The following is a 25,588-nucleotide window of genomic DNA, read 5'->3' on the forward strand; positions in this document are numbered from 1 at the left end:
GAGATCTGTCAGGTTCTGAAGTGTTTACTTCAAAAATATAAAACAAACCTTGGGACAAACCAGGCTCATTTTTCCTCTGGCCAATTAAATACAGTGTATGATTATTATTCTGGCCACTTTACAGGTCAGATTAGAATAATAGATATTTGAAGGATGGTTGTTGTCACACCGGAGACGGGTTTATTGAGGATGTGTTGACAGAACTGGACTAATATGATCATACTTCCTGGTTCTAGTAAGAACTCTAGCTGCTGCGTTTTGGACCAGCTGGAGTTTGTTTATTAAGCGAGCAGGGCAACCACCCAGTAGAGCATTGCAATAATCTAGCCTTGAGCTCATGAACGCATGTACTAACTGTTCAGCATTTTGCATTGAAAGCATGTGCTGTAATTTAGATATATTTTTAAGATGATAGAATGCGGTTTTACAGATGCTAGAAACGTGGCTTTCAAATGAAAGATTGGTATCAAAGAGCACACCCAGGTTCCTCACTGACGACGAGGGCTTGACAGAGCAGTCATCAAGTGTTAGACAGTATTCTCGGTAACTACTTGTGGAGCTTTTCTGTCCAATAATTAACTGGAGTATCGTCAGCATAACAATGAAAACTAACGCCATGCTTCCTAATGATATCTCCCAGTGGAGCAGATACAGGGTGAAGAGCAGCGGTCCTAACACTGAGCCTTGCGGTACCCCATACTGAACTTGTGATCGGTGTGACATCTCTTCATTTACTGCTACAAACTGATAACGGTCAGATAAGTGCGATTTAAACCATGCCAAAGCAGTTCCACTAACGCCAACATAACTCGAGTCTATTCAGAAGAATATTGAGATCGATAGTATCGAATGCAGCGCTAAGATCGAGTAACACTAATAGAGAGACTCAACCACGATCAGATGATAAGAGTAAATCATTTGTAACTCTAATTAGAGCAGTCTCAGTACTATGACACGGTCTAAATCCTGACTGGAAATCCTCACAGGTAACATTTCTGTCTAAAGGAGCATAGTAGTGAAGACACCGCCTTTTCTAGTGTTTTTGATAGAAACACTAGATTCGAGACTGGCCTGTAATTGACTAATTCTTTAGGATCTAGTTGCGTTTTCTTAAGTGGTTTGATAATGGCCAACTTAAGTTTTCAGTACATATCCTAACATGTCACCATTTCTGAACAATAGTGGTGTAACGGATCACAACTCACGGTTCGGATCAGAAAAAAAGGGGGAGGAGACTATTTTTACTTTCCATATATTGTATGAAAAATGTTGGTGTTGGCATAACCTATATGGTTATGGTTTTAACAAATATAAATAAATAACCAGCTGAAAAAAATCACATTTTACTCAGTTGTTAAAGTGTAACATGTGAAATACAACCTGTGATGTGAAAATGGCCCTGAGCATATAATGAAAAACACAAGATGAGGATGTCAGCGTTCTCCGGGGAGAGAGAAGACCTCACGCCGGTTTAACACACAATCATGCTTATTTAAAATCCAAAAGTTGGTACTGAACATGGCTTGTCCTCATTGCAATTCTCTTTGTAGGTCTACACTCTTTTATAGATATCATGTTTAAACACCCTACATTTAAACAATGTTTTATTCAATGCATTAATTTATATTTATATAGCCTAGTACCTTAAAACCGGCTAGACTATGTTAAAATAAGCATTTTAAATTAGAACTTATAACAGAAAAAAAGGCAACTCGTTTTTTCTTTCATTTTTTAAAATCTTTTTAAAAGAAATCCTGCAGGACATGAACTTTTTTTTTCCACCTCCAGAAGAGTGCTCTCCATTATTTCACTTGTTTACCTAAAGCTAAAAGCCATTTTCCTTGCTTTACCCGAGGCAAAAAGCCATGTGTTGACTTTGAAACAGATTACACTTTACACTATATGCATATGTGGGGAAATTACTAGATTGTCGCGTCATGTTTGTTTTAATACAGACAGCGCGCTGGCCCTTTAATTCAGCGCGTCCAGACTCGGTGCAGAAACGATCGCCGCACTGACGGACCGACACTGCGTGCAGTGAGAGAACTGTAATCTGATAACATAGTACGGAAAAAACACGCACCGCAAACAGACAGGGCTGTGTGTGAAACGGGCATCAGCAGGTGCCGCTTCAGATAGCCATGCTCGATAATGCCACTATCCTCTCATGCTGCCACAGGAACGTTACCTACTGTTACAGTTCTGTCCACCGTCCTCCTTCCGTCATCATTATATCTCACGGGAAGCCCAAATGCTCATGCGATGGGAATGATGCGGGAGGCTGTTCAAGTTCTTCTGCCTCCTCCATTGCTGACTGATTGCATGCACGTGATCGACTGCTGTGTGTAGTTTCACTGAAACTCGGCGAGTTTAAAGGAACACAATTACTTAAAAGCAATATCGGCAAATGAAACGGTGTTTTACTCTGCGATCGCTAAACAATTAAGATGAATCCGCAAAAAAAAAAAAAAAAAGCACAATAAATCCGCGGGTCACGTGCGTTCCGAACCGTGGATCGTGATCCGGATCAACTGCGATCCGTTGCACTACTGAACGAGCTTACGATTAGGCAATGTGCACCACATGCTTATAGCGTAAGGTTGTAAAGGTGTCGAACTGGCTTTAAAAAATGTATACCGTTGTCTGAGGTCAACGTTCGATGGTTGTTACATTCAAAAACATCATAACTGTTAAGTCATGGGCTATCTACACTGGGTTAGACTCTCCTGAACTGGGTTTAGACGGGCGTGCCGCACCGAAGACTTAGAAGTTAACGCCCATGGCTAGGATTGGATAAGATTTGCATATTTAATGAAGTATTGTTTTGAAAGCGGCTGGAATAAATCTCTGAAAGGGTTCGGACGTATTTATCAAACAAAACATTATTTCTCTCATCCACCCATGATTTATTTATTGTTTTATTACTTGGCTCAACCGATCTGTGGATATATGCGAGAAACACACGCACACGCTCACACGCATGTTATTGACAGAAATGAGAGCGGGAGTTTTTACTGCGCCGAGTCGAAGTACTCCCAGAAGTGCTATTCCACCACACATTATAGTTCTCCTTTTTAATCCGCTTAGAAAAGCGCCACGTTTTATTTTATGTCCCCATACTTGATCGTTCAGCTACTGGTGTAACTGTATTTAAATAGGGAACACGTGGAGGAGTTTGGTACTTCTAACCTGATCTCTGTTTGGTTCCATAGTGAATGAACTGGGCTTATGGGCTAAGCTAATGCTATCAGATCATCACCGCGCGTCAGAGAGATTAAGAGCACTGAGACGAGAGAGGTGTGTGTCAACTCGTCTTAGTTAAGGGAATAACAGTTTAATATGAAAAAGCAGTGAAGTAACGCTTTAAAGGAAGCTTTCGTCTCTAGATTTATCATGAGTTAACTTCTCTCTCAGCCTCAGGCTACAGATCTGTCTCTCCTCAATCCACTGATTATTGATGTGCTCGTGATATGATAACTGTTTAATTAATTAATTTGATCAAAAGTAACTCCATTTTGTAAGATCATTTTTAATATTGATTTAAGTATTTCCAAACATTGGGAGGCAGACGACGACATTAAGTGATCAAATACAGTCCCTTCACCCGCTCCACGGCGCCACCCAGTGGAATGAGTTAGAACAGAGCTTTAGAGGGCTTTATCACGGATTCACTGCATTTACAGCCAGCAAATCAACGCAGTTAAATTAAAATAGTATTTTTAGTTTCGAATATTAATTACAGATCGAATATTCGACTATTTGTACGCATGTCTAATGTAAACCAGACTCAACCGGGCCTTTAGTGTCAGTGGAGTAAAGCGGAGTGTGCTGGATCTTCATCTCAGTAGATCAGACTCCTAACTACACATGATTCTGCCTAAACGAGTCTGAGTGAACTCCTTCAGCTGATGAGGGTTTTCATCAGTTCTTTAGCTCATCTACTGGCCTCCGACACACACTTCAGTAAACCAGGCCAAGGAATATTTAAAGCTGCACTCCAGAGAAGCACACAGGAGTGTCAGCTGATGATGATGATGATGGTGTCCTCGTCCTTCATCATCCTGATTGCATCTGAAACACACACCCGAAGAAGAACGCTGCAAATGCTCAGGGGTCCAATAATTTACAGTTTTATTAAATCTGTGGATGAAAAACAGGGAAGGATGGGAAGAACAGTCAGCGAGGCTGAGCGAGACACATCAGGGGCTTTCGGTGCAAAAGTTCATCATATTATTATTGCAAAAACGTCCAATAGAGTTCATGAGTGTCACAAGATCCTCACAGAGTCCGTCGTGAAGGAAGTGACAACCAATAAAAACTAACCGAACATCTGGAAAGAGACAAAACACAACCACCGCATTACGACGAAACTCTGTCACGGTCACAACACCAGAGAACTTCTTTTCTTTAAATTAATTTAAATATTTTTAAAAATATTTCACCATCTACTTTTATTGCGAAAATAGGCAACTGGACTAACTGTGATGATGATGAGCAGCGTGAGGTCACGGGAACGGCGTGTCTCCATGACGGCCGTCGGCGTGATGCTCGTCTCTGTGACAACCGTCTCCGTGATGCTCATTTCCATGACGACTGTCGCCGTGACAACCGTCTCCGTGATGCTCGTCTCCGTGACGACCGTCACCGTGATGCTCGTCTCCATGACGACCTCCGCCGTGATGCTCGTTTTCATGACGACCGCCGCGATGCTTGTCTCCTAACAGCGATGTGTTTATCTTGCGCTCAAGCAGTTTTTTGGACAGTTTGCTGGATCTCTGTACATCGGTAAGTTTCCCTGAACAAAACGTACACACACGAGTGCGTCCTCATTAACCCGAGAAGCCCGTCCGGCCGGAGGAAGAAGTGCAGGAGAATCAGGAATGTTGTCGTAGGATCTGAGGGATTGAAAGCTCTGATAAACATTAAACATTAAACCAGACGAGGAACTCGACGGCCTGAACGCAGAAATGTCTGTCCATCCGCTCGATCTCGGGCGTCTCTACACAAACCAAAGTGGCTCTTTCAGCATTCATGTTTTCCAGAGGCAGTGTGTGTGTGTGTGTGTGTGTGAGGTAAACGGCTCCATTGAAGAACCTGATTGGACGGTAGGGCGAAAGGAGGCGGGGCTTCATGCAGAGTGTCTCAGGTGGGCTTCCTGAACGTCAGATGCATGAGCAGTTTGTGTTGCTCACACACACTCACACACACTCTTACTGTTGGTGTCAGTGATCACTGAGACAAATCATTATATTACAGCCCGACTGCTCACATATATTCATCTCTGTGTGAATTAATTCCTCTGTATAAATGATTTTCAAGGACATTTACAAGTGTTTTGAATCCTTACCAAAACCCCCGTCCCGTTTCTTAAAATCTTAAAATGTCATGAAAATATCATAAATGTCATAAAAGTTGTATGATCTAACTGTCTGTGTTCAGCCTGTAAAAGTCTGTTGAATGAGGTTGAGGAAGACGGTGAGTGAAGCTGTGTGTGTGTTGAAGCCCACCCTCATCTCCCTGAAGCCCCTCAGCTCTGGCTCCTCCGCTAATGACGCTGGGCTGCAGTTCAGGGCGGGGCCACAGGGGGCGTCAGTGAGTCTGAGGGACTAAAGTGCTACGAGTTGAGCCAGGGGTGGGTGAGGCATTCTGAAGCAGAGGCTCGTTTCTCCGGCACCATCTCCAGCATGGGCAACAGGAAGTGTGTGAAGTGACCCGCGTCCTCGGCCGCCCAGCCGTATTTCTCCACCAGCACGTCGAACAGAGACCAGGGCTTGAGTTTCGTGATGTGCCGCAGTTCACCTGCAGAGAGAAGTGCACCCGATAAGCTGCTGCAGAAAACGGATGATTAATACTGTAAGACACGCCCATTAATACTGAAAGACAAACCCATTAATACTGTAAGACACGCCCATTACAACTGAAAGGTACACCCATTAATACTGTAAGACACGCCCATTTATACTGAAAGACACACCCATTAATACTGAAAGACAAATCCATTAATACTGTAAGACACACCCATTACAACTGTAAGACACGCCCCTATTACTACGGTAAGACACGGCCATTAATACTGAAAGACACGCCCCTATTACTACTGTAAGACATGGCCATTAATACTGAAAGACACGCCCCTATTACTACTGTAAGACACGGCCATTAATACTGAAAGACAGGCCCCTATTACTACTGCAAGACACACCCATTAATACTGAAAGACACGCCCCTATTACTACTGCAAGACACACCCATTAATACTGAAAGACGCCCCTATTACTACTGTAAGACACACCCATTAATACTGTAAGACACGCCCCTATTACTACTGTAAGACACACCCATTAATACTGTAAGACACGCCCCTATTACTACTGTAAGACACACCCATTAATACTGTAAGACACGCCCCTATTACTACTGTAAGACACACCCATTAATACTGTAAGACACGCCCCTATTACTACTGCAAGACACACCCATTAATACTGAAAGACGCCCCTATTACTACTGTAAGACACACCCATTAATACTGTAAGACACGCCCCTATTACTACTGCAAGACACACCCATTAATACTGAAAGACACGCCCCTATTACTACTGTAAGACACACCCATTAATACTGGAAGACGCCCCTATTACTACTGTAAGACGCACCCATTAATACTGTAAGACACGCCCCTATTACTACTGCAAGACACACCCATTAATACTGAAAGACACGCCCCTATTACTACTGCAAGACACACCCATTAATACTGAAAGACGCCCCTATTACTACTGTAAGACACACCCATTAATACTGTAAGACACGCCCCTATTACTACTGTAAGACACACCCATTAATACTGTAAGACACGCCCCTATTACTACTGCAAGACACACCCATTAATACTGAAAGACGCCCCTATTACTACTGTAAGACACACCCATTAATACTGTAAGACACGCCCCTATTACTACTGTAAGACACACCTATTACTACTGCAAGACACACCCATTAATACTGAAAGACGCCCCTATTACTACTGTAAGACACACCCATTAATACTGTAAGACACGCCCCTATTACTACTGTAAGACACACCCATTAATACTGTAAGACACGCCCCTATTACTACTGTAAGACACACCCATTAATACTGAAAGACACGCCCCTATTACTACTGTATGACACACCCATTAATACTGAAAGACGCCCCTATTACTACTGTAAGACACACCCATTAATACTGAAAGACACGCCCCTATTACTACTGTAAGACACACCCATTACTACTGTAAGACACGCCCCTATTACTACTGGAAGACACGGCCATTAATACTGAAAGACACGGCCATTAATACTTAAAAAGACACACCCATTAATACTGAAAGACGCCCCTATTACTACTGTAAGACACACCCATTAATACTGAAAGACACGCCCATTAATACTGAAAGACACGCCCCTATTACTACTGTAAGACACGGCCATTAATACTGAAAGACACGCCCCTATTACTACTGTAAGACACGACCCTATTACTATTGTAAGACACACCCCTATTACTACTGTAAGACATGCCCCTATTACTACTGTAAGACACGCCCCTATTACTACTGTAAGACACGGCCATTAATACTTAAAAAGACACACCCATTAATACTGTAAGACACACCCTGATTAATACTGTAATTATTACCATAAGGCCCACCCTCATTATTACCATAAGGCCCACCTTCATTATTACCATAAGGCCCACCCTCATTATTACCATAAGGCCCACCTTCATTATAACCATAAGGCCCGCCCTCATTATTACCGTAAGGCCCGCCCTCATTATTACCGTGAGGTCCGCCCTCATTATTACCGTAAGGCCCGCCCTCATTATTACCGTAAGTCCCGCCCTCATTATTACGTAAGGCCCACCCTCATTATTACGTAAGGCCCGCCCTCATTATTACCGTAAGGCCCGCCCTCATTATTACGTAAGGCCCGCCCTCATTATTACGTAAGGCCCGCCCTCATTATTACCGTAAGGCCCGCCCTCATTATTACGTAAGGCCCGCCCTCATTATTACCGTAAGGTCCGCCCTCATTATTACCGTAAGGCCCGCCCTCATTATTACGTAAGGCCCGCCCTCATTATTACCGTAAGGCCCGCCCTCATTATTACGTAAGGCCCGCCCTCATTATTACCGTAAGGCCCGCCCTCATTATTACGTAAGGCCCGCCCTCATTATTACCGTAAGGCCCGCCCTCATTATTACCGTAAGGCCCGCCCTCATTATTACGTAAGGCCCGCCCTCATTATTACCGTAAGGCCCGCCCTCATTATTACGTAAGGCCCGCCCTCATTATTACCGTAAGGCCCGCCCTCATTATTACGTAAGGCCCGCCCTCATTATTACCGTAAGGCCCGCCCTCATTATTACGTAAGGCCCGCCCTCATTATTACGTAAGGCCCGCCCTCATTATTACCGTAAGGTCCGCCCTCATTATTACCGTAAGGCCCGCCCTCATTATTACGTAAGGCCCGCCCTCATTATTACGTAAGGCCCGCCCTCATTATTACGTAAGGCCCACCTTCATTATTACCGTAAGGCCCGCCCTCATTATTACCGTAAGGCCCGCCCTCATTATTACGTAAGGCCCGCCCTCATTATTACCGTAAGGTCTGCCCTCATTATTACGTGAGGTCCGCCCTCATTATTACCGTAAGGCCCGCCCTCATTATTACCGTTACCGTAAGGCCCGCCCTCATTATTACCGTAAGGCCCGCCCTCATTATTACCATAAGGCCCGCCCTCATTATTACCGTAAGGTCCGCCCTCATTATTACCAAAAGGCCTGTCCTCATTATTACCGTAAGGTCCGCCCTCATTATTACCATAAGGCCCGCCCTCATTATTACCGTAAGGCCCGCCCTCATTATTACCGTAAGGCCCGCCCTCATTATTACCAAAAGGCCTGTCCTCATTATTACCGTAAGGCCCGCCCTAATTTTTACCGTAAGTCCCGCCCTCATTATTACCATAAGGCCCTCCCTCATTATTACCGTAAGGCCTGTCCTCATTATTACCGTGAGGTCCGCCCTCATTATTATCGTAAGTCCCGCCCTCATTATTACCAAAAGGCCTGTCCTCATTATTACCGTGAGGCCCGCCCTCATTATTACCGTAAGGTCCGCCCTCATTATTACCGTAAGGCCCACCATCATTATTATCGTAAGGTCCGCCCTCATTATTACCATCAGGCAAGCCCTCATTATTACCGTAAGGTCCGCCCTCATTATTACCGTAAGGCCCGCCCTCATTATTACGTAAGGCCCGCCCTCATTATTACCGTAAGGTCCGCCCTCATTATTACCGTAAGGCCCACCCTCATTATTACCGTAAGGCCCGCCCTCATTATTACCGTAAGGCCTGTCTCATTATTACCGTAAGGTCCGCCCTCATTATTACCGTAAAGCCCGCCCTCATTATTACCGTAAGGTCCGCCCTCATTATTACCGTAAGGCCCGCCCTCATTATTACCATAAGGCCCGCCCTCATTATTACCATAAGGCCCTCCCTCATTAGGAAAGCTTTAGATAAACTGATCTCAGATCTGCTGTGAGCGGGAAGGTCCTGAGGCCGTCAGGCTGCAGAGTTACGGTTACCTTTCTTTGAGAAGAACTCACGGCTGTATTTTCCTGATGCGAGGATCTTGCGGGGGAGTTTTCCCAGTAACTCCATAATCAGAGCGATGTGGTCTGACCACCGAACACACACACACACACACACACACACACACACACACACACACACACACACACACACACACACACACACACAACATCAGTTATTCATGCAGCGGTGCAGGAGGACGGACGGGCGCGCCTGCCATCACACACACTGACCATCTCTATGAACATTTGAAACTTTTTGGTGAAAAAAACCCTCATAAACTAACATAAAAAATGCTTTTTTAACTAACTATTTCTGTCTTGTTTCTAGTCAAAATATCCAAAAATTCTTACATTAAGAAACTTATTGTCTTGTTTTGCGAAAAAATAACTCAAAATTAAGAGTTTTTGCTTAAAATAAGATAAATAATCTGCCAATGGGGTGAGAAAAATGTTGTTTTAAGATTATTTTTCTCACCCCATTGGCAGATTATTTATCTTATTTTAAGCAAAAACTCTCTTCATTTTGAGTTATTTTTCCCCAAAACAAGACAATTACTTTTGCTTGTCTAGTAAATGTTTCTTAATGTAAGAATTTTTTAGATGTTTGGACTAGAAACAAGACAAAAATACTAAGTAAGAATAGCATTTTTTTTTTCGGTGTAAATTCCCGCCCTATAACGGCTGTGTGTGTGTGTGTGTGTGTGTGTGGGTGTGGCAGACACGCGCATCCGTCACTCCCTCTAAGTCTAACACTACCTCTCCGGTTGAAGAACTCCCGGGAATATTTTCCAGAAAGAGCAAAGTGTCGAGGGATGCAGCCAAGAAGCTCTATGATGTGAGCTATATGATCTACAGGAGAGAGAAAGAGGAAGAGGAGGGAGGCGTGGCGGGAAAATACAGAGGAAGAGATCAGAGGGAGAAAGCGGAAGGGCCGGGAGTTTAGTATCAGCCAGAAACACTGCAAACATCTGAATGCTACCGCTAATGCTGGTTAACTCCTGAGCCACAGTCAAAGACAGAATGAAGAACATCAGAGCTCAGAGCGAGTGACAGAATCTCAGATGGTCAGAATGACTGGTCACTGGTGTCGTTAGGTGGTCCAGTGACTGTAAACCAGGGGTCCCCAAACTCGGTCTTGGTGGGCCGCTGTCCTGCAGAGTTTAGCTCCAACCACAATCAAACACACCTGAAACAGCTAATCAATGCCTCTATGGGACCTCGTAAGACACTGATCAGCTTGTTCAGGTGTGTTTGATTGTGGTTGGAGCTAAACTCTGCAGGACAGCGGCCCGCCAGGACCGAGATTGGGGACCCCTGGTATACACTGATGGTTTCAGTGTTGGAGACTTGCATCTATTGATTTATTCTTCAAGTGGTCATGTGATAATGTCCAGTCAGCTGGTCTCTGCTTCACGTCAGTAATAAAAACTCTGAGAATGTGCAGTAAACTGGAGTGAAGACTCTGAGAATGTGCAGTAAACTGGAGTGAATACTGAGAATGTGCAGTAAACTGGAGTGAAGACTCTGAGGATGTGCAGTAAACTGGAGTGAAGACTCTGAGAATGTGCAGTAAACTGGAGTGAAGACTCTGAGAATGTGCAGTAAACTGGAGTGAAGACTCTGAGAATGTGCAGTAAACTGGAGTGAAGACTGAGGATGTGCAGTAAACTGGAGTGAAGACTGAGGATGTGCAGTAAACTGGAGTGAAGACTGAGGATGTGCAGTAAACTGGAGTGAAGACTCTGAGAATGTGCAGTAAACTGGAGTGAAGACTGAGAATGTGCAGTAAACTGGAGTGAAGACTGAGGATGTGCAGTAAACTGGAGTGAAGACTGAGAATGTGCAGTAAACTGGAGTGAAGACTCTGAGGATGTGCAGTAAACTGGAGTGAAGACTCTGAGAATGTGCAGTAAACTGGAGTGAAGACTGAGAATGTGCAGTAAACTGGAGTGAAGACTCTGAGGATGTGCAGTAAACTGGAGTGAAGACTCTGAGAATGTGCAGTAAACTGGAGTGAAGACTCTGAGAATGTGCAGTAAACTGGAGTGAAGACTGAGGATGTGCAGTAAACTGGAGTGAAGACTGAGAATGTGCAGTAAACTGGAGTGAAGACTGAGAATGTGCAGTAAACTGGAGTGAAGACTCTGAGAATGTGCAGTAAACTGGAGTGAAGACTCTGAGAAAGTGCAGTAAACTGGAGTGAAGACTCTGAGAAAGTGCAGTAAACTGAAGTGAAGACTCTGAGGATGTGCAGTAAACTGGAGTGAAGACTGAGAATGTGCAGTAAACTGGAGTGAAGACTGAGAATGTGCAGTAAACTGGAGTGAAGACTCTGAGGATGTGCAGTAAACTGGAGTGAAGACTCTGAGAATGTGCAGTAAACTGGAGTGAAGACTGAGAATGTGCAGTAAACTGGAGTGAAGACTGAGAATGTGCAGTAAACTGGAGTGAAGACTCTGAGGATGTGCAGTAAACTGGAGTGAAGACTGAGAATGTGCAGTAAACTGGAGTGAAGACTCTGAGAATGTGCAGTAAACTGGAGTGAAGACTGAGAATGTGCAGTAAACTGGAGTGAAGACTGAGAATGTGCAGTAAACTGGAGTGAAGACTGAGAATGTGCAGTAAACTGGAGGAAGACTGAGAATGTGCAGTAAACTGGAGTGAAGACTGAGAATGTGCAGTAAACTGGAGTGAAGACTGAGAATGTGCAGTAAACTGGAGTGAAGACTCTGAGAATGTGCAGTAAACTGGAGTGAAGACTGAGAATGTGCAGTAAACTGGAGGAAGACTGAGAATGTGCAGTAAACTGGAGTGAAGACTGAGAATGTGCAGTAAACTGGAGTGAAGACTGAGAATGTGCAGTAAACTGGAGTGAAGACTCTGAGAATGTGCAGTAAACTGGAGTGAAGACTGAGAATGTGCAGTAAACTGGAGTGAAGACTGAGAATGTGCAGTAAACTGGAGTGAAGACTCTGAGAATGTGCAGTAAACTGGAGTGAAGACTCTGAGAATGTGCAGTAAACTGGAGTGAAGACTGAGAATGTGCAGTAAACTGGAGTGAAGACTGAGAATGTGCAGTAAACTGGAGTGAAGACTGAGAATGTGCAGTAAACTGGAGTGAAGACTGAGAATGTGCAGTAAACTGGAGTGAAGACTGAGAATGTGCAGTAAACTGGAGTGAAGACTGAGAATGTGCAGTAAACTGGAGTGAAGACTCTGAGAATGTGCAGTAAACTGGAGTGAAGACTGAGAATGTGCAGTAAACTGGAGTGAAGACTGAGAATGTGCAGTAAACTGGAGTGAAGACTGAGAATGTGCAGTAAACTGGAGTGAAGACTGAGAATGTGCAGTAAACTGGAGTGAAGACTCTGAGAATGTGCAGTAAACTGGAGGAAGACTGAGAATGTGCAGTAAACTGGAGTGAAGACTGAGAATGTGCAGTAAACTGGAGTGAAGACTGAGAATGTGCAGTAAACTGGAGTGAAGACTCTGAGAATGTGCAGTAAACTGGAGTGAAGACTGAGAATGTGCAGTAAACTGGAGTGAAGACTGAGAATGTGCAGTAAACTGGAGTGAAGACTCTGAGAATGTGCAGTAAACTGGAGTGAAGACTCTGAGAATGTGCAGTAAACTGGAGTGAAGACTGAGAATGTGCAGTAAACTGGAGTGAAGACTGAGAATGTGCAGTAAACTGGAGTGAAGACTGAGGATGTGCAGTAAACTGGAGTGAAGACTCTGAGAATGTGCAGTAAACTGGAGTGAAGACTCTGAGAATGTGCAGTAAACTGGAGTGAAGACTGAGAATGTGCAGTAAACTGGAGTGAAGACTGAGGATGTGCAGTAAACTGGAGTGAAGACTGAGGATGTGCAGTAAACTGGAGTGAAGACTGAGAATGTGCAGTAAACTGGAGTGAAGACTGAGAATGTGCAGTAAACTGGAGTGAAGACTCTGAGAATGTGCAGTAAACTGGAGTGAAGACTCTGAGAATGTGCAGTAAACTGGAGTGAAGACTGAGGATGTGCAGTAAACTGGAGTGAAGACTGAGAATGTGCAGTAAACTGGAGTGAAGACTCTGAGAATGTGCAGTAAACTGGAGTGAAGACTGAGGATGTGCAGTAAACTGGAGTGAAGACTCTGAGAATGTGCAGTAAACTGGAGTGAAGACTGAGGATGTGCAGTAAACTGGAGTGAAGACTCTGAGAATGTGCAGTAAACTGGAGTGAAGACTGAGGATGTGCAGTAAACTGGAGTGAAGACTCTGAGGATGTGCAGTAAACTGGAGTGAAGACTCTGAGGATGTGCAGTAAACTGGAGTGAAGACTGAGGATGTGCAGTAAACTGGAGTGAAGACTCTGAGAATGTGCAGTAAACTGGAGTGAAGACTGAGAATGTGCAGTAAACTGGAGTGAAGACTGAGAATGTGCAGTAAACTGGAGTGAAGACTGAGAATGTGCAGTAAACTGGAGTGAAGACTGAGAATGTGCAGTAAACTGGAGTGAAGACTGAGAATGTGCAGTAAACTGGAGTGAAGACTGAGGATGTGCAGTAAACTGGAGTGAAGACTCTGAGAATGTGCAGTAAACTGGAGTGAAGACTGAGAATGTGCAGTAAACTGGAGTGAAGACTCTGAGGATGTGCAGTAAACTGGAGTGAAGACTGAGAATGTGCAGTAAACTGGAGTGAAGACTCTGAGAATGTGCAGTAAACTGGAGTGAAGACTCTGAGAATGTGCAGTAAACTGGAGTGAAGACTGAGAATGTGCAGTAAACTGGAGTGAAGACTCTGAGAATGTGCAGTAAACTGGAGTGAAGACTGAGAATGTGCAGTAAACTGGAGTGAAGACTCTGAGAATGTGCAGTAAACTGGAGTGAAGACTGAGGATGTGCAGTAAACTGGAGTGAAGACTGAGGATGTGCAGTAAACTGGAGTGAAGACTCTGAGAATGTGCAGTAAACTGGAGTGAAGACTGAGGATGTGCAGTAAACTGGAGTGAAGACTCTGAGAATGTGCAGTAAACTGGAGTGAAGACTGAGAATGTGCAGTAAACTGGAGTGAAGACTGAGAATGTGCAGTAAACTGGAGTGAAGACTGAGGATGTGCAGTAAACTGGAGTGAAGACTCTGAGAATGTGCAGTAAACTGGAGTGAAGACTGAGAATGTGCAGTAAACTGGAGTGAAGACTGAGAATGTGCAGTAAACTGGAGTGAAGACTCTGAGAATGTGCAGTAAACTGGAGTGAAGACTGAGAATGTGCAGTACACTGGAGTGAAGACTGAGAATGTGCAGTAAACTGGAGTGAAGACTGAGAATGTGCAGTAAACTGGAGTGAAGACTGAGAATGTGCAGTAAACTGGAGTGAAGACTGAGAATGTGCAGTAAACTGGAGTGAAGACTGAGAATGTGCAGTAAACTGGAGTGAAGACTGAGGATGTGCAGTAAACTGGAGTGAAGACTCTGAAGATGTGCAGTAAACTGGAGTGAAGACTCTGAGAATGTGCAGTACACTGGAGTGAAGACTCTGAGAATGTGCAGTACACTGGAGTGAAGACTGAGGATGTGCAGTAAACTGGAGTGAAGACTGAGGATGTGCAGTAAACTGGAGTGAAGACTGAGGATGTGCAGTAAACTGGAGTGAAGACTGAGGATGTGCAGTAAACTGGAGTGAAGACTGAGAATGTGCAGTAAACTGGAGTGAAGACTGAGAATGTGCAGTAAACTGGAGTGAAGACTGAGGATGTGCAGTAAACTGGAGTGAAGACTGAGGATGTGCAGTAAACTGGAGTGAAGACTCTGAGAATGTGCAGTAAACTGGAGTGAAGACTCTGAGGATGTGCAGTAAACTGGAGTGAAGACTCTGAGAATGTGCAGTAAACTGGAGTGAAGACTCTGAGAATGTGCAGTAAACTGGAGTGAAGACTGAGAATGTGCAGTAAACTGGAGTGAAGACTGAGGATGTGCAGTAAACTGGAGTGAAGACTGAGGATGTGCAGTAAACTGGAGTGAAGACTGAGGATGTGCAGTAAACTGGAGTGAAGACTCTGAGAATGTGCAGTAAACTGGAGTGAAGACTCTGAGGATGTGCAGTAAACTGGAGTGAAGACTCTGAGAATGTGCAGTAAACTGGAGTGAAGACTCTGAGAATGTGCAGTAAACTGGAGTGAAGACTGAGAATGTGCAGTAAACTGGAGTGAAGACTGAGGATGTGCAGTAAACTGGAGTGAAGACTCTGAGAATGTGCAGTAAACTGGAGTGAAGACTCTGAGAATGTGCAGTAAACTGGAGTGAAGACTGAGAATGTGCAGTAAACTGGAGTGAAGACTCTGAGAATGTGCAGTAAACTGGAGTGAAGACTCTGAGAATGTGCAGTAAACTGGAGTGAAGACTGAGAATGTGCAGTAAACTGGAGTGAAGACTGAGAATGTGCAGTAAACTGGAGTGAAGACTCTGAGAATGTGCAGTAAACTGGAGTGAAGACTCTGAGAATGTGCAGTAAACTGGAGTGAAGACTGAGGATGTGCAGTAAACTGGAGTGAAGACTGAGAATGTGCAGTAAACTGGAGTGAAGACTGAGAATGTGCAGTAAACTGGAGTGAAGACTGAGAATGTGCAGTAAACTGGAGTGAAGACTCTGAGAATGTGCAGTAAACTGGAGTGAAGACTGAGAATGTGCAGTAAACTGGAGTGAAGACTGAGAATGTGCAGTAAACTGGAGTGAAGACTGAGAATGTGCAGTAAACTGGAGTGAAGACTGAGAATGTGCAGTAAACTGGAGTGAAGACTCTGAGAATGTGCAGTAAACTGGAGTGAAGACTGAGAATGTGCAGTAAACTGGAGTGAAGACTGAGAATGTGCAGTAAACTGGAGTGAAGACTGAGAATGTGCAGTAAACTGGAGTGAAGACTCTGAGAATGTGCAGTAAACTGGAGTGAAGACTCTGAGAATGTGCAGTAAACTGGAGTGAAGACTGAGAATGTGCAGTAAACTGGAGTGAAGACTGAGAATGTGCAGTAAACTGGAGTGAAGACTCTGAGAATGTGCAGTAAACTGGAGTGAAGACTGAGGATGTGCAGTAAACTGGAGTGAAGACTCTGAGAATGTGCAGTAAACTGGAGTGAAGACTGAGAATGTGCAGTAAACTGGAGTGAAGACTCTGAGGATGTGCAGTAAACTGGAGTGAAGACTCTGAGAATGTGCAGTAAACTGGAGTGAAGACTGAGAATGTGCAGTAAACTGGAGTGAAGACTGAGGATGTGCAGTAAACTGGAGTGAAGACTCTGAGAATGTGCAGTAAACTGGAGTGAAGACTGAGAATGTGAAGTAAACTGGAGTGAAGACTGAGAATGTGCAGTAAACTGGAGTGAAGACTGAGAATGTGCAGTAAACTGGAGTGAAGACTCTGAGAATGTGCAGTAAACTGGAGTGAAGACTCTGAGAATGTGCAGTAAACTGGAGTGAAGACTGAGGATGTGCAGTAAACTGGAGTGAAGACTGAGAATGTGCAGTAAACTGGAGTGAAGACTGAGAATGTGCAGTAAACTGGAGTGAAGACTCTGAGGATGTGCAGTAAACTGGAGTGAAGACTGAGAATGTGCAGTAAACTGGAGTGAAGACTGAGGATGTGCAGTAAACTGGAGTGAAGACTCTGAGAATGTGCAGTAAACTGGAGTGAAGACTCTGAGAATGTGCAGTAAACTGGAGTGAAGACTGAGGATGTGCAGTAAACTGGAGTGAAGACTCTGAGGATGTGCAGTAAACTGGAGTGAAGACTCTGAGAATGTGCAGTAAACTGGAGTGAAGACTGAGAATGTGCAGTAAACTGGAGTGAAGACTGAGAATGTGCAGTAAACTGGAGTGAAGACTCTGAGAATGTGCAGTAAACTGGAGTGAAGACTGAGAATGTGCAGTAAACTGGAGTGAAGACTCTGAGAATGTGCAGTAAACTGGAGTGAAGACTGAGAATGTGCAGTAAACTGGAGTGAAGACTGAGAATGTGCAGTAAACTGGAGTGAAGACTGAGAATGTGCAGTAAACTGGAGTGAAGACTCTGAGAATGTGCAGTAAACTGGAGTGAAGACTCTGAGAATGTGCAGTAAACTGGAGTGAAGACTGAGGATGTGCAGTAAACTGGAGTGAAGACTGAGGATGTGCAGTAAACTGGAGTGAAGACTGAGAATGTGCAGTAAACTGGAGTGAAGACTGAGAATGTGCAGTAAACTGGAGTGAAGACTCTGAGAATGTGCAGTAAACTGGAGTGAAGACTCTGAGAATGTGCAGTAAACTGGAGTGAAGACTGAGAATGTGCAGTAAACTGGAGTGAAGACTCTGAGAATGTGCAGTAAACTGGAGTGAAGACTCTGAGAATGTGCAGTAAACTGGAGTGAAGACTGAGGATGTGCAGTAAACTGGAGTGAAGACTGAGGATGTGCAGTAAACTGGAGTGAAGACTGAGAATGTGCAGTAAACTGGAGTGAAGACTGAGAATGTGCAGTAAACTGGAGTGAAGACTCTGAGAATGTGCAGTAAACTGGAGTGAAGACTGAGAATGTGCAGTAAACTGGAGTGAAGACTCTGAGAATGTGCAGTAAACTGGAGTGAAGACTCTGAGAATGTGCAGTAAACTGGAGTGAAGACTCTGAGAATGTGCAGTAAACTGGAGTGAAGCGTCCTCATTCTGAACATCTGTACCTTCATCTCGAGAGTAGTCTTCCCCCGAGTGTGGCTCGAACAGATAGTCTCCGGTGGCCAGCTCGAACGCCTGCGGACCAGAGCAGAGGTGAAGGACTCACACACTGCAAAAAAATGCTCTTGCTTAGTATTTTTTGTCTTGTTCCTAGTCAAAATATTAAAAAATTCTTACATTCATTTTTTCTACTAGTAGTAAAAATTATTGTCTTGTTTTGGAAAAAGAACTCAAAATTAATAGAGTTTTTGCTTTTGTAAAATAATGTTGTTTTAAGATTATTTTTCTCACCCCATTGGCAGATTATTTTGCTTATTTTAAGCAAAAACTCTTAGTTTTGAGTATTGTTTCCCCAAAACCAGACAATTACTTTTGCTTGTCTAGTAAATACTTCTTGTTTTAAGAATTGTTTGATATTTTGACTAGAAACGACAAAAATACGGAGTAAGTAGAGCATGTTTTGCAGTGTAGTCTTGTTTTATGTTTGAGTTAAGCAGCGAGCGGAGGCTCACCATGCAGGCCGTGCTCCAGATGTCCGCCGGAGTGCTGTATCCTGCCCCAATCAGGACCTCGATGGAGCGGTACTGCCGCGTCTGGATGTCCTCCGTGAAGTGTTTGTGCTGAAATGCGATCGCACATCAGATCTGCACACAGCTCAGCCATTCACAATCATGTGTCATCTGCAGTGTCTTACCACCCAGCATGCATTGCCCAGATCCGCGATTTTGACTCTCAGAACGTCTGCGTTCCGTGGATCCAGAGGATTGACCAGCAGATCGGCGGCTCGGACCCTCGCTGCAGGACAGACAGACAGACGCACCTATATTATTCATATTTCATATTTTTGTTTAATTGACACGGCATCCTCAATAAACCCTCTCCGACGTGATGACTCCGATCTTTCAAATATTCCTATTCAGTAATTGTTTACTCGACACATCATCCTCAATAAACCCGTATATTTGAATATTCTGATCTAATATGATTTCTGAGCTGTGCGGTGTCCAGAATAATAATCCTCCGCTGTGTGTTAATAGGCCAGAGGAGAACTGAGTCTGGTTTCTCTAAGGGTTATTTTTCTCCATCATGCCCTGATGGAGTTTTGGTTCCTTGCCACTGTATAACGACTGCTCTGAGACAGAAGTACTCCAAAAGCAGTATTTATTGAGGGTAATCCACAAATGCAGTCCAAAAACAGGCAAGAGGTCATAACAGGTAATCAGTCCAAAAAAGCAACCAAAACAGAAGGGACAGGCAAAAGGGTAATCCACAGAGAAGGCAAGAAATCCAATAAACATGACTTTGTAGTAATCATGTAGTTTAAGGTAATGAACACAGTTGTAAACACTGAGTGCTAATGAGACCGGGCAAAAGAGTATGGGCCATGTAGTCTGTGAGAGAATGATAGTCCAGGTTGGAGTGCCCTCTAGTGGTGATCACGGGCACTCACACTGTGGCCTTTGGCTTGGCTTGCTCAGTTGAGGACACAAAAAATTCAACTAAAGTTTGCAACTAAATATCCAAATAAAATGAATTACTAAATTGACTGTATCTACTATATCACTGATCTGCCAACATTATTGCTATATGATAATTTGAAATGAGCTGATAACATAACCGTTTTCTCCAGAATGACTGTACAGCCAAATCAAAGTCTGTTGAACATTCCCATAGACAATGCTGAATCCAGGACAACAAAAGAGCTCATGACTGTTCTTAACACTTTTGATTTGACACAGCATGCAAATGGACCCACACACAATCGTGGACACACTCTAGATTTACTTATCAGTAAGGGTCTAAACATTTAAATGATTGTTATTAAGGATGTGGCACTGTCTGATCATTTCTGTATTTTCTTTGATATATCAGTCTCTCCTGCCATTGAAGCTAGATCTGTCTCTGTCAAAAAGAGATGCTTAAATGAGAACACTAATGTGCTGTTTATGAAGGCTTTATCTCTAACACCAAGCATATCTGCAGACTCAAAAGTAAAGAGTGTAATTGATGATATTGCTCCTCTGAAAGTCAGAAAAAAGAGTGGCAAACAAAAAGCACCTTGGAGAAACTCAACAGCAGTTTGGATAATGAAAGGACAATGTAGGAAATCTGAATGCATGAGGCAGAAGACAAAACTTGTAGTCCATTATAATGTCTATAAAGATAGCCTTCATGCTTTCAATGTGGGACTAGGCAAAGCTAGACAGACCTTCTTCTCAAATATTATAAACAGAAACATAAACAACACACGCACTCTTTTTGCTACTGTAGACAGACTAACAACCCCCCCGAGTCACATTCCCAGAGAAATGCTCTCAGACAGCAAATGCAGCGAGTTTGCTTCCTACTTCTCTGAGAAAATCAATAATATCAGAAAGGCGATCAGCACATCCTTGAGTTGCTCTGGGGTCAGTCAGATCAGACCAAAACCTCAGACAGTTACTATGTCAGATTTCGAAGCAATTGACGGTAACATTTGAAAAGAAACGGTTCAGCACCTTAAAACATCAACCTGCACCCTTGACACACTCCCCACTTCTTTTTTCAAAAGTGTGTTTAACCGTTTAGAAGCAGATCTCCTAGAAGTGGTAAACTCCTCACTTCTCTATGGGACTTTTCCAACCGCCCTTAAAACTGCAATGGTTAAGCCTCTTCTGAAAAAGAGAAATCTGGATAACTCCATACTGAGCAACTACAGACCAATCTCAAATCTCCCCTTCATAGGCAAAATCATTGAAAAAGTAGTTTTTAGTTAGCTGAACAAATTCTTAAACTCAAACAGATATGAGTGTGTCTGACTTTTGGGTGTGTGTGTGAGTGTGTGTGACCTTTGGTCAGTGTGTGTGTGTGTGTGTGACCTTTGGGCGTGTCTCCGGTGCTGGAGGAGGACACTGTGCGGCTGCGGTCTGTCTGGCTGAGCTCCGGGGCTCCTCCGGTCGGGTCCAGAGGCAACTCAGGGAAGCGAGGGGCGGTTCCGCGGTGCCGCGCTCCATTGGTCAGTCCGGCTGTCTCTCCGTTGTAGAGCTCGTATGATTGGTCGGAGGCCTCGCGGTCGGTCGCGCTGATCTCTGAGTCCACCAGAGGGCAGAGGTGTGGCGGAGACTCCTGCACACTCAAGTGGCCGTTGGTTTTACAGCTGTCGTTCTGCTCCAGGCCTTCATCTTCTGCCTCCTCCTCCTCATCATCATCCTCCTCATCATCCTCATATTCTTCATCTTCATCCTCCTCTTCCTCCTCTTGTCTCTCTGTCGTCTCTTTCACTTCTTCCTCGTGTGTCTCCGGCTCTTCCGTTGCGTTCTGCGAGGGCGGGGCTTCTGTCTCCTCTTCCTCTGCTTTATCCTCCTCTTTCTCGGGTTTATCCTCTTCCTCTCTCACATCTTCATCCTTCTCTTCTTGTTGTCCTGAGTTTTGCTGCTCCTCCTGCGGTGTGGCTGGAGTGTGTGTGTGTGTCTGTGACTCTTCTTCAGCGGAGGGCTTGACCTCCCCTTCTTCCTCCTTCTCCTCTATCTCCTGCTGATCCGGATCCGGTTCTGCACCTGAAAGACATTGAGACAGAATTCCAGTTCCTGAACCTTTATCATTCTCTGGGGCAGGGGCGGATCTAGAAAATTATTCATGGGGTGGCAAGGCGGTGGCATGTGAACTATGAGGGGTGGCAACACTGAATCTTGTGGATTCAAGTATAATATACTTATATTAAATATACTTTATATTTATATGTTGCTCACGCAAGTGGCAAAACATTTAAACATAGACCAATGTTAAATTCAAAAACATTTTACATTAAAACTTACAATAGAAAAAAAACTAGTCTTTAATTTCTTTCATTTTTAAATCTTTTATAAGAAATCAGCACATCTGAGATCTTCTCTGCTCATTATTAAATAATAAATAAGAAACAGAATTGAAAGTGAAAATCACAGAAAAGGGTTAGGGCTCGTAGAGGTGAAAACCACAACAACAAAAACATCTTTGGAGAGCGTTTGCTTGTAAGAATTTAATACTTTATCACACCCAAGATTAAAAGTAGACAGTAGCTAAACTGCAAAGATGATGGAGATCATGTCAAAGCAGAGATTAGGCCTTTGTGTTTGTTCACTTTACGGTTTTATATCTAAGAAACATTACAGGAACAGCAGCTGTAAGGTCAGATTCAGCAATGGAAATGCTAACTTACAGAACAAGTAAATAAATAAAGGAGTATAAAGACAGGAACACTGTGGTGGAATAGGCTGATGTAAACTCTCACACAGGGTTGAGGCGTTTACACTTTGCTCCGTCTAGCAAACAATCACAACCGCAAGTCGTTCAGTTCTGCTGACCGTGAGTGTACTGCAAAAAATACTTTTCTTACTGAGTAATTTTGTTTTGTTTCCAGTCTAAATATCTAAAAATTCTTAAATCAAGATGCATTTACTAGATTAGAGTAAAATTACATACAATATTTTTCCTTCTTTTCTTAACAGAATCAAAATGAGAGTTTTTGCTTAAAACAAGCAAAATGATCTGCCAATGGGGTGAGGAAAATAATCTTGTTTCTGATTTAAATCTTGTTTCTTGTTTCCGTCCCAAACAGAAATAAGATTATTTTTCTCACCCCATTGGCAGATCATTTATTATATACTGTATATATTGGCAGATTTATTCAATAAAAAACACACGGGCATGAGCTGATGGCGAGCCAGAGCAGGCCATGAGAAGTGTACTCGGGGCTTTAGTTTATCCTCCTTTCATGTTACGTTCCTGTATTTGTGAAGATAAGGATCTGATATGTATGGCATCTGATCTTGTCAAATCTCATTAACTCACATGTGTGGTTGGTGAGTCTGACAGGCCGTTCCTTTTCTCCCTCCTCATCCTCCTCTTCCTCCTCTTCCTCTTCATCCTCCTCTTCCTCACTCTCTGCCCGTACCAGGGCTGGACTGGGGGCGGAGTCTGATGAGGCTCCGCCTACTCTCTGTTGCTCTGCCTCCCGCTCCAGAGCTTCGATCTCCAGCATGCGTCTCTCCAGCAGCTCCGCCTGCCGCTTCTGCTTCTTCTTCAGCTTCTTCTTTTTATTTTTGGAGATCTTCCCCACCTGCAGGAGGCACCACACCACAGGAAACAGCTCAAGCACACACTCGGCTCTTTCAGCTTTTTTTTTTAATGCTTATATTCCTGTATGTAATGGATTTGGTTAGTCTGACCTGTTTAAGCTGCGGAGCCGTGCTGACTGCAAACAAACACAGAAACACAAAGTCAGTGTCACTCATCAAGCTCAGGATCATAACACACACTGCAAAAAATGCTTTTCTTATTTAGTATTTTTTTCTAAAGTTTGCTTCCTTCTTCTCAGAGAAAATCAATAATATCAGAAAGGCGATCATCACATCCTCGAGTTGCTCTGGGGTCAGTCAGATCAGACCCCAACCCCAGAAAGTTACTATGTCTGATTTCGAAGCAATTGACGATAAAATTTTACACACTCCCCACTTTCTTTTTTCAAAAGTGTGTTTAGCTGTTTAGAAGCAGATCTCCTAGAAGTGGTGAACTCCTCACTTCTCTATGGGACTTTTCCAACCGCCCTTAAAACCGCAATGGTTAAGCCTCTTCTGAAAAAGAGAAATCTGGATAACTCCATACTGAGCAACTACAGACCAATCTCAAATCTCCCCTTCATTGGCAAGATCATTGAAAAAGTAGTTTTCAGTCAGCTGAACAAATTCTTAAACTCAAACAGATAATTTTGACAATGTTTTATCTGGTTTCCGACTGCATCACAGAGACAGCGTTCATAAAGATTATAAATGATATTCGCTTAAATACTGATACAGGCATTTTTTTGTTTCCAGCCCAAATATCTAAATATTTAGATATTTAGATATGCACATGTATGTTTGAGTGTGTTTTAAGTACAATTACAAAGCAATGAATTGGTTTTGTTTAACTCTGAAACAATTTTCGAGTTGCATTGTGGTAAAAATAGCTATGGGTAGTGCCAGCTGATTGCCGAGTGCAACCATTCTACGTCATCACCCTAGAGCGCAAACAAAATGGCACTGCCCATGGTCCAAATATAAAACAGATTTTTTTTAAATAACGTAGATCTCTCATGGGTTTTCTACTACATATTTCAGTAAGAGACATCATTTATGTTATATTAAGCCATACAAGTCTTAACACCAGGGGATCCCTTTAAGAATTGTTAGATATTTGGACTAGAAACAAGACAAAATGACTAAGTAAGAAGAGCATTTTTTTGCAGTGCAGGAAGCAGGGATGAATCACAGGAATACCAGCGGATCCAGAGGGCGGTGGCGCTCCTGCTTTCTGCCATTCCGTGGCCTCGACCGCCATCCTGCGCACGAAGGCATCATCCACACACATGAGGATGTTCTCCGGCTTGATGTCTGTGTGGATGATCTTACACTTACTGTGAAGGTAATCCAGCCCCTGCAGAACCTGCTCAACACACACACACACACACACACACACACACACACACACACAGGTGATCAGCTAAGGGAAGGCTAGTCCATAATACTCATGATGTGGACCCAAGTAACTGTCCAAACCGCCACCACTGCCACACAACAAGGCCTTTAGTCTGGTGTTCTTGTAGTTAGGGTCAGTGAGGTGAGGTCAGTTAGGGTCAGTTAGGGTCGGTGAGGTGAGGGTCAGTTAGGATCAGTTAGGGTCGGTGAGGTGAGGGTCAGTAAGGCTCAGTGAGGTGAGGGTCATTTAGGGTCGGTGAGGGTCAGTTAGGCTCAGTGAGGGACAGTTAGGGTCAGTTAGGGTCGGTGAGGGACAGTTAGGGTCAGTTAGGCTCAGTGAGGTGAGGGGTCAGTTAGGGTCAGATAGGATCAGTTAGGGTCGGTGAGGATCAGTTATGATCAGATAGGGTCGGTGAGGATCAGTTAGGTTTAGCGAGGTGAGGGTCAGTTAGGGTCGGTGAGGGTTAGTTAGGATCAGTTCCGGTCGGTGAGGATCAGTTAGGGTCAATTAAGATCAGTTAGGATAAGTTAGGGTCAGTGAGTTGAGGGTCAGTTAAGATCAGTTAGGGTCAGTGAGGTGAGGGTCAGTTAGGATCTGTTAGGGTTGGTGAGGGTCAGTTAGGCTCAGTGAGGGACAGTTAGGGTCAGTTAGGGTCGGTGAGGGACAGTTAGGGTCAGTTAGGCTCAGTGAGGTGAGGGGTCAGTTAGGGTCAGATAGGATCAGTTAGGGTCGGTGAGGATCAGTTATGATCAGATAGGGTCGGTGAGGATCAGTTAGGTTT

The 25,588-nt window shown here is 43.8% G+C and overlaps 2 protein-coding genes across 6 annotated transcripts in view; both read right to left on the reverse strand.

The window, feature by feature from the left end:
• Positions 1 to 2,965, reverse strand: part of LOC137065434 (cingulin-like protein 1) — a 50,866-nt gene extending 47,901 nt beyond the window's left edge. The window contains exon 1 of one of the 2 annotated variants that reach the window (XM_067437065.1): positions 2,193 to 2,965. Coding sequence is in view for 1 of the 2 variants with exons in the window: in XM_067437067.1 (XP_067293168.1) it covers positions 2,084 to 2,117 (34 nt within the window). In the remaining variant the exon portion in view is untranslated. The other variant, XM_067437067.1, reaches the window with a different exon arrangement.
• Positions 2,966 to 4,114: 1,149 nt separating this feature from the next.
• The window catches only part of srpk2 (SRSF protein kinase 2), a 42,570-nt gene continuing 21,096 nt past the window's right edge, over positions 4,115 to 25,588 (reverse strand). For 2 of the 4 annotated variants that reach the window (XM_067435880.1, XM_067435882.1), the window contains 9 exons: positions 24,609 to 24,774; positions 23,520 to 23,545; positions 23,143 to 23,410; positions 21,192 to 21,869; positions 19,028 to 19,128; positions 18,846 to 18,953; positions 18,339 to 18,408; positions 9,644 to 9,736; positions 4,115 to 5,799 (listed from right to left, as the gene is read on the reverse strand). In XM_067435880.1, coding sequence (XP_067291981.1) covers positions 5,615 to 5,799; positions 9,644 to 9,736; positions 18,339 to 18,408; positions 18,846 to 18,953; positions 19,028 to 19,128; positions 21,192 to 21,869; positions 23,143 to 23,410; positions 23,520 to 23,545; positions 24,609 to 24,774 — 1,695 coding nt within the window. In that variant the 3' untranslated portion in view covers positions 4,115 to 5,614. Of the gene's footprint in view, positions 5,800 to 9,643; positions 9,737 to 10,408; positions 10,502 to 18,338; positions 18,409 to 18,845; positions 18,954 to 19,027; positions 19,129 to 21,191; positions 21,870 to 23,142; positions 23,411 to 23,519; positions 23,546 to 24,608; positions 24,775 to 25,588 lie in introns of all 4 variants that reach the window. The other 2 variants (XM_067435879.1, XM_067435881.1) reach the window with 1 other exon arrangement.

This window comes from Pseudorasbora parva, chromosome 25 (genome assembly GCF_024679245.1).
Source record: "Pseudorasbora parva isolate DD20220531a chromosome 25, ASM2467924v1, whole genome shotgun sequence".
Taxonomy (NCBI): Eukaryota; Metazoa; Chordata; class Actinopteri; order Cypriniformes; family Gobionidae; genus Pseudorasbora; species Pseudorasbora parva.